General features: G+C 30.6%; 1 protein-coding gene across 1 annotated transcript; it reads right to left on the bottom strand.

The window, feature by feature from the left end:
• Positions 1-236: 236 nt before the first annotated feature.
• On the bottom strand, positions 237-9,520 carry LOC143049491 (uncharacterized). Its single transcript, XM_076223108.1, has 10 exons — positions 9,324-9,520; positions 8,742-8,801; positions 8,237-8,332; positions 7,684-7,966; positions 5,763-6,045; positions 4,562-4,802; positions 3,542-3,680; positions 2,909-3,126; positions 1,647-1,811; positions 237-570 (listed from the first exon to the last, which is right to left on the bottom strand). Exons 1-10 carry the CDS (start codon positions 9,470-9,472, stop codon positions 270-272), a joined length of 1,935 nt encoding a protein of 644 aa, XP_076079223.1. The 5' UTR covers positions 9,473-9,520; the 3' UTR covers positions 237-269.
• Positions 9,521-10,003: the final 483 nt, after the last annotated feature.

Below are 10,003 nucleotides of genomic sequence, written 5' to 3'. Positions count from 1 at the left end.
ACTCAGAAATGATGAATTTAATATTTAAAAAATTCTAAAGGAAGCTTACTTCATTAGATATATAAAAATGACCAAATTTTCATAATAACTGCCGAAAACATTTCTTAGTTTTTGTCTGAATAATGGAAAATCACCCTTTTTATGAATAAAACCCTATAATTTGCAAACGTAAAATCTAAAATTTTTAAAAAACAAAATGGACCTGACATCAATTGACATAAACAACTCACCAAGTGTTATCAGATGAATTCTTGAAGACAACATTTTAATTAATTATTCAAAGGACTGTACATATAGTCAATAGTTTTGTCAGGGTCTTCTTTGTTCGACCTTGCTTTTTGTTCAAGGGCAATTTGTTGTGTTGGAGGTGGAGGAATTGGAGCAATGTTCCTCTTAATTCTTCTAGGATCATAAGCCTCCAACACAACATTCCTGTTCATCCCAACTTCATCATTCAAGCGTGCAGTTAAAATACTGTGAATAACATCCGAAAGATGTGGATATCTTTTCTTCTCTTTTATCTCCTGAACAGACCATCTTGAAGATTTCTTGTTGAAACCTCTCCTCCATCTGAAGATAAAATCATTAAATATAATTCCTTATCTTAGTGCAAATTACTACATAATATTTAACAAGAGTGCACACCTAAAGTGTCTCATTTTCTTTACTAATAATTGATATTATGTTGAAAGTCCTAAATATAAATCTTTACTACAACCAGCACATAAACATGACAATAAAATGAGGTCAAGGTCATATAAACCAAACAAAAAATATGTGTACACCTTATAATCATTCAAACACTTAATATAGCTGACTTATTGTTTATAGTGAAATGAGAAACAGACTTAACCAAGAAAACTAATCATTGACCAATGAACCATGCAAACATTTACCAATTGGACATTTACACTTTACAGTTCTTCCATACAATGATTTTACTAGACCTATTGTTTATAGTATCTGAGATATGCACTTGACTAACAAAACTCAATCTTGTTCAATGATCCATGAAATGAGGTTGAGGTGAAGTGAAAATTGTCTTACAAGGATGAAGACCTTGTAAGGTATGCACCTACCAAATACAGTTAATATCATATTACTCATAATAAGAGAGAAATTAACATAACAAAAAAGATGTTTTTTTTTAAGTTATCACTGAACCATGATAATGAGGACAATGGACAAGTGTCAGACAAGTAACCTTGTAATGTAAGGCATCTTTATACAAAGTATGCAGTATCCAGGTCTTTCACCTTCTTAAATATAAAGGTTTAAAGTAATAAGCCAATGCCAACAATGCAGAACCACTATCCCTATGTCAAGCTTTCTGCAACAAAAGTCAGACGCTCAACAAAAATTAGTGGTATTATAGCCACCTAGACTAGTATCCACCAATTTACAAGGACACAGATGTAAATTGTCAATATGTAGAAATGCATTGTATAACTATTGTTGATGTGACTTTAAGTATATTTTCACCCTAACACGCAATATCAACCACATATTTTAAAAAAATATTGTCTTTTTATAATTTCTGAGATCTCAAAATATATATACCAATTTGTGGCTTTGACAGATCAATAAACACTAAATTATAGTATGAGCAGAACACATTTTCTTGGTTTATTTTTTGGAATAAATACCTTGGAGTTCCATCATCTTTTGTAAGAGAAGGTCTACCAACATGGATGTTATGATCCAAAGCAGCTAACCGATTTCTAACTTGGTACACAGGTGGAGTATATGCATGTCTTTTTGAAGTATAAGCTAAAATAAGGTTTTGGAATGATTCCAAATCTGAGGTGCTCCTGGAAAAAAAAGATTTGTGAGAATATTTTCAATTGGAATGTAACCCCATTAATATGTTGAACGTAAAGTAATTATAAGACTACAAAATGTTTAGTTGTCTTTTCCATTTTGAAAAAGCATAGAAACCAAAAACAGTTGAAGATTATACTACAGAAAAAATTAAACTTGCCATAATTATTTCATTATCTGATATATTTTGGTAAACCTAAGTTCTGTAAAGCACAGTTGTGGCCTAAGAGTAATTACTAACACAGAGTTAAAGACTGACCCAACATTTTTATACAGCTGAGCACAACACCAGTTTTTTTATGTATCTGCATACCAAATTTTATCAACCCAAGTTCAATTGTACAAAAGCAATGTGCCATATTAGAATCTGGAGGAATAGACATACAGACAATCACACAACGTTCATACCCCCTACTTTATTGGCAGGGGTATAAATATACAATATAATATTTAAGGAATAACAGTACTGTAGTTGAAGAGTTGCCACCGTCAATTGTAGATTTGACGGTCGCAAATTTTCAGTTTTACTGGCGACGTGTAGCGGAGACAGTAAAACGGAGGTTTGTGACCGTCAAATCAAAATTGACGGTGGCAACTCTTCAACTACAGTACTGTTATTCCGATTGTAATGCATTACAAAAAGAAAAAAATATAATAAAACTTGAAAAAATGTCTAAATTTATAAAATAAAAAAAATAATCCGCGAAACTTCTTGAATGATTTTGGCACAAAGACGTCATGGCTAAACGTGACGTCATACGAATGAAAACTTACAAACTGGAGGTTATTACGTTACCTGTACGCTTCAAATTCAGATAAAATTACATTAAAACGGCGAATTCGAGGTAGGTGTTGTTTTATTTTCGATTATATAGTGGTAATCGAACATTTGTTGATTCATCAATTTAAAATGGCGGATCCCTCCTTAGTTACGCCTGGTCAACTCTGGATTTGACGGTAACTTTTAGCCAATGAAAAAAATTGCTACATCCAAATTGCATTAGAATCCTGGATTTACACAATTATTTATAAGTACTGTTTTTGATGTTAGAATGTTTAATAATGATCAAATGAAATTCACACATACCTGCAATTCAAATAGTAAGGTATGTTTTTAATGAGCCTGGCATCCATAACAATGCTTCGTAAGGCTTTATGAGCATCTGATCCTTTTTCCATATATGATTTTTCCCTTTCTTCAGGCAATGGTCCATGGTTGCATTTGTTGTTGTGAAATGTGTCATCATAGGACAATATCCAGTTGTGCTCATTTACCACATGGTGTAAAATTCCAAACCAAGTGCACTGAAATAATTTTATAAACTATTGTAGATGATTCAAACTACAGATTAACCATTATACAATTGTTTAATACTTTAAAACCAAACTTTAATCAGAAGAAACTTAAGTAGAAATAATGTAAATGAACAATAACATGCAATTGAGCTATTTTAAATTTTAAGAGGAAAAAAAATATTGGGTATACATGATTGAGACAGCAACCAAACACAAAAATCATGCACTAAATACAAATAGATGGCAACATACAGTAATGTACATTGATTCACAATGTAGTTGTCAATACTTTTGAAAGAATCAAACAATAATTTAAATAACACTCATATCTTTGTTTCAAACGTATTTGATGGAACTGCTGTAATAAGTTTTAGTTGTTTTTCAGAACTTTTTACCAGATAGATTTTATAAGTGGTAAACTAACCTTAAATTCACCAAGGCTTTTACTAACAGATGCACAATGCCAATAATGATTTATAATTTCTCTTGTCCACTCTAATAATGGTTTGTTTTTCTTCCCTTTTTCCTGAGACATCTGAAAGTATAAAGCATTAATCATAAATCTATAAAGAATTCAAGGATTACAAGATTAAACATTTGCTTAAGGTTAATTTCTGATATATGTAAATTTAGTAAGATTTTTAACATGTCTAGTTTTGTTATTATATGGAAAACAGAATTTTACTCTTGTATGTTATACTCAATATATATCAGTATATTATACAATGTTAAATCTGATTTAAAGATAAATGGAAAGCAATATTATGTTTTAAAACAATTGTCTTTTATAAAGTTATACATGTAGTAATTTATTTGATTTACATTAAATAAATGTTGAATGTATGCCACCACTTGCATATGACATTATAAATGGAAATAACTTAATAAGAACTTTAAAATTAAAGATAGCTGAATTTTTACTTCATGTGAGTTCTGTGGTTAATTAGTTTCATAACAATAGTTGATTCAAACTTAAGTTAGACAAGGGTAAAACTTAAATGTCCCCTCTGACAATATATATACAATATTAAATGCAAACTTTTAAAATCTTTTTCCAATATTCTGTATGCCATGCCAAATGTCAAAAGAGTGTTTAATATTAGCATACTGTGGTTTTTTCTGGAAAATAAATATGTTTTTTTTAATCAATATCAATATATTGAACAATGTTAAAGCATTTAGGTCATGTAGGTGACATAAGTCTTCATTCCTTTTTTTAACTTAATTTGGTGAGATGTTAATTGACTGTATCACTATCCTGTCAAAAGTTAGTATTTGTAGTAATCACTGTGCATGTAGCATGTGCATTTAACTCCGAATATAAATTGAATAGTATTGTTAGTTATCCTGCCTTAGATCAGACTCCTTGATCCTTTCTTGGCAAATCACATTCATCAGCAAGTTAAATTTTATATTGATAAAAGTGCATTTTAATTTGGTGTACTTGCTCATCAATGCTCCAATCTGTGGGTGTGCATCAATTACAACTTCTTTAATATTCAACCAAGCATCTGTCATTATCTTCAAACCTTTTTCAAAACAGCCTTTCTCCAGACTAGTACTTTTGACCTCAATCATCCTTTTGTCCATAGTTATAATACATAATATCCTCTTTGTTTCCATATCCATAAACGTGTAAGTGCAGTATTGTGCACAATGACCTGGGCTATCCATCCTACCATCCCCTGAAAAATAAACCACAAATCAGTTAAAGAAGACCAGTACCAGAAACAAATGAAAATATTGATATACATGTAATCTTATTAATTGTTTCAATAAACTTATTTTAATTTGTTCCTATTAAATATTATGAAAAGGAAGCTAAATATAGTATGCATTTGCCATTGGTTTGGACTTTTAATTTTATACATAATAGATATATTTTTTATATCCATTGATGCTCAGTGTCAACACTTACATATCATTCATATCTTGTCTCTATATCCCTTGACATTTGATGGATTGCTGTCGCATTTGTAATTTCACCACATCTCCTTTAGTCACTATCATTATTCACAGGCCAGTGAAATTTTGTAAAGAAATAGCCAAATCATAACCCATATAAAGTTAAAGAAATTGTACAGACTAACGTTCTTGCATATAAGTCAAATGCTTGTTTAAAGACAGTTGTGACTTATATATATATATGTTGTGTACAAGATATAAGTTTGTACAAATTATACTTTGTACAGGGTTTTTGTACAAGTTATAAGTTTTTTGACAAAGACCTTTTTGTACTAGTAGATACAGATTTATCAGCTTAACGTCTTAAATTCAAATCTATATACTTAAACCTAACTTTTAATGCTTTTCTCCTTGTTTTAAAACTGTAAATTAGGATACCTGAATGGTTTAAATTCTATTTTTTTTTCTCATGATACAAAAGGATATCTATAAAAACTCATCTTGTGCTCTTTAAATATTTTTTGTATGAATGTTCAATATAAGACTGTATCATGAAGTCACAGAAATATAACAGAAATATGCAAAAGAAAAGACTGTATGTTTGCATAATCCATTTGTGTTCAGCAGTTCATGAAACACTCGCAACTTGTACAAAACTTCTGTACAAATTAAAATTTGTACAACATTACAATTTGTACACAACATATAGATGTCAAAGTCTGTCAAACTAATATATTTACCCAGTACTGCAACTTCTTTTCCTTGAAACTCTGTATAAATATCATCAAGATGCTTCTGCCAAAACTTGTCAATTGATGGTACAATGTATGATCTCTGCATTTTATGAAATGTGGAAGAACTCACTATAGGAAGGCCCAGTATTTTGCAAAACAATTCAATTTTTTGGAAATTGTTTCCTGACAAAACTGTTGCAGAGGTTAACATTAAATCTCCACAATGCATTCTTCTATTTAAGAGTGGTTGAGAACACCACTTATTTAGTATATGATCTTCTTTGCACACCTAAAATTGCAATAAAATGGATTGAACATATGAACATATTGTGGTGAAGTAATTGACAATTTTTATATACATGTAAATTTTACACTAAGAATGAATAAAAATGAAAATGCATGGAAAATAATTAACAAGCAGTTGTGAAATTGAATGCAAAATTTTTTCTCAATAACAGTGAATTAATTTAAGCTTTAAACAAGAATGTGTTCATAGTACACAGATGCACCACTCGCACTATCATTTTTTTTTATTTTCAATGGAACCTGAAATTGGGGTCAAAACTCATGTCATAGTGAATATATGTACTAAGTTTCAAGTTGGTTGGACTTGAACTTCAACTTCAAGTGGGTCAGACAGACGAACAGACAAACGGACGGACGAACAGAGGAACAGACGAACAGACAAACAGATGAACGGATGCACAGACTAGAAAATATAATGCCCCTCTACTATTGTAGGTGGGGTATGAAAATTGCATTAATTGTCTTGGTCTATGATCGTGTTGGTATCTCCTGAACAATTCAGGAAACAAATATAAACAGATTTTAATTGCTATGATGTCCAAACCCTGTTCAAAAACACATATGTTAAAATTGAAGTGAGGTGTGAGAAGGTGTTAATAATGTGTTGAAGGCCTCATTGTGACTTTAAGATGAAGTGCAGCAACAGAAGTGAAGTTAAATCTTTGCTTTTTTGTGTGCCTTTGGTGTACATAAACTGTTTTTTGTCATTGATTGATATCCCATATTGTTTGTTTTCATCTACTACTTAACCGGAAATTACAATTTTACATCTAAGTTTAGGTCAAACTAGATACATGTAGGAGTCAAATGCATTGTCCAAAGGAGAAGGTTCAGTAAGACCCCTTTTTGGCCCCAAAATATAGCAGTTTTACATTATTGTTAAAATGTAAAGTTTTAGTTATTTATTGGACAGTAGAATGCTTCTGCTACATGAATATGGGCTGTTTTTGACAATACAATGCACATATATCCGGTACTAGCACCATTAAGTCATGCTAAATTACTGAAATCTTCACAATTCTAGCATTTTAGTTAAATTTTAGACTGTTTTCATGTAAAACGAAAGTGGCCGCATTCGTGTTCATCCTTAATATTGAAATGTAAGTTGTATTTGATGATAATACATAACATATATAAAGGTTGAGGATGAACGCGGATGCAGCCACTTCCATTTTTTCCAAAAACCATATGAAAAGTGACATTTTTCGGCATATTTGGTAGATTTTTCATATTTGAGCTTGAATCGGATCGTTTTTAATGACTCCATCAGATAAAATCTTTCCCATCAACTAATTAATTCAAATAAAATAGCCACTTAAGTACTTAAAAAGTGGTCAAAATCTTTCGTCAGATGAACTTGAAATTTGAGGCCAAAATCGGTCCTTACCGGACCTACTCCTTTTTGTATGCACATTTGTATTTTTATATACTTCATGAAAAAAAACTTATAACAAACAACATCTTCTTAAATCTAATGGGTCATATATCTCTATATAAAAAATCTACATATCAGAATGAAAAGGTATAGAATTTATTTGTTTTTTTAATTTTCTACGGGTATGGGTTTGATAGTTGTATTCAACCTAGACTTATATATACAAAAGTGTTGAAGAAACTTTACCCATGTTATGTAAAATGCAGATCCAATAGTTTCTGTCTTTAAATCAACCAGACTTTTACAATCAGACATTGTACACAACTGTACTGTATGTGTGTTTGCTAGCATCAACAGGCAATCTCTGTAAACCAACAGTGGTTGTTCTGTAATAAAGTTGTCAATATTTTCAATTGTTAATCTCTTCACTCCTGGACCCATTTCTATAGCGGCCTCTTCTGATTTGTCGTCTTCAATTGTGTCATCTTCTTCAATTTCTTGTTCCTCCGAATTATCAACTGTACTTGGTCTAGAAATATAAAAAATAAATCTAATGTTACTTTATTGAATAATAAAATCTTGACACAAATACATTTCCAGCTGTTGTATATTAGATAATAGTAATATGCAATGCAAGTGTTGAATATCAAGCGCATGTACGCATGTATGCTGAAAAGATAAGATAATGTGATAAAAACTTGGGAAAAAAAATAACACTAAAACATAATAAGAACATAACAATTTAAAAGAAATACAAACACTTTACTGTGAATACAAAAATTAAAATACTGAAGCTTACCTTAGTGTTATGTTGAAACTAGGTTCATAGTCTTCATCGGATGTCTGTTCAGAGTCATCATCATTTTGAAAAATATCAATCATGTCAATTCTGATACTGAAATAAAAATTTAAAAAATAAAGATGTAATAACACTTTTGATCATTAACCCAAAACTATATTAGATTTACCCTAAACAGTTTTTGTGCCATCTCTCAGCTGTATGTTATCATCAGAAAAAAATAATTCAAATCAGGACAGTAAATGTCTAGCAGTCATACAAGTACTATTTTGGTTTGGACAATAGATAAAATGAATATCTGACAATGGACAGATTTGTGAATACTGAATTAAAATCCCAATATGTTGCAAAAAAAAAAGTCACAGACAAAACAATTTTGGCCATGATAAAAAAATAAAATGAGGGTTTTTATTACATAGTGATACTGTTACATGTATGCCTTTTAGTATCTTTTAAAATATAAAGAAAAAAATATTTTAAGAGATTCAAAATAATAACAACTTACTCAAAAGGATTTATAAAGCTGTTGTTGTTCACATCTTCCAATCCAGACATTCCAGACTCTCTGAAAAGTTATAATAGAAATACAAAGTTTAAGTAACCTTTAAAAACAACAATGAAATATGTAAAATTAAATAATACTGTCCATTATGTACTTATTTTTACCTGTACCCATTTGCTAGTGTTACATCTTAGGTCTTTAGCATGTAGTGAGATGAGAGGGTTTGTTTTATCTCGTTGTTGAAGGTCCTCATTGTGACTCAGAGGTAAAGAACATCAATTAAAGCACTGTTCCTTTGTTTGACGTGTGTTAACTGTTTTGCTGTGCAAGTGCATATATTGTGCCATGGATAGACTGTATATTCCCACTCCATGAGCAGGTTACATTGCATTGCTTTTTTCTATAGTACTGTCCAATGAATACTTTCTTTAATCTACTGACAGTAATGACTGTTACTTGCAACAAAGTTGAAAGTATCAATAATATCAATGTGTTATACCAATTACAATGTATTTTTATTTTGACAGAGTTAAGTTGAAATACCAATTTTAAAAGAAAATCAATATATAGATTAATTTCACTTACATGTACTTATGACCTCCTTCTGTGTCTGAACAGGAGATCTCTGATAAATCTGGCTCTATTACTTTTGATATCCTATTGTGAGTAGTTGTTATACTTCCTGAAGCACGACTGTGCTGCTCTGATGTTCCAGCTGGAGTAGAGGCATTCATTTCGTACCATGGTGCAGCAACCCTTTTACTACCATCATACCTATAAGATATAAACATAATATTAAAAATAAAATTGCATTTTAACTATTTTCAACCATTAGTGTTTATGGTTTCAAAACTTCAATAGTTTAGTTTAAACATGTTGAACTGTTCAATAAAGACAAATGGGCTTTAATAGACTTGTGACACTTTTAAGAGTAAGACATATAAAATAAAGAAACCTGTGAATTGTTGAAGTCTATGGTTCTATTACATGTACATGTTGTCTGAATAGCAACTTCTTTACACATGCCTCTTGTAGGATGAGCATCACATGCACACTCTCTCCATGTTAATGAATCATTACAACAATTTTTGGAAAGGTGAACAGCACTGGTTGCACGTTGTCATGTATAATACTTGATTATGCATCTTAATTAGCAATGGCATTTTAAAAAATTCCATCAGAAGGTATATTTTTATCAATTGCTTATTAATTCCTAACCTGAACATACTGAATATATCTGAGTATAACATTTGCCACTGTTCAAT

Source organism: Mytilus galloprovincialis, chromosome 10, assembly GCF_965363235.1.
Source record: "Mytilus galloprovincialis chromosome 10, xbMytGall1.hap1.1, whole genome shotgun sequence".
In the NCBI taxonomy this organism is placed as follows: Eukaryota; Metazoa; Mollusca; class Bivalvia; order Mytilida; family Mytilidae; genus Mytilus; species Mytilus galloprovincialis.
This window is presented reverse-complemented; position numbering and strand designations above follow the sequence as displayed.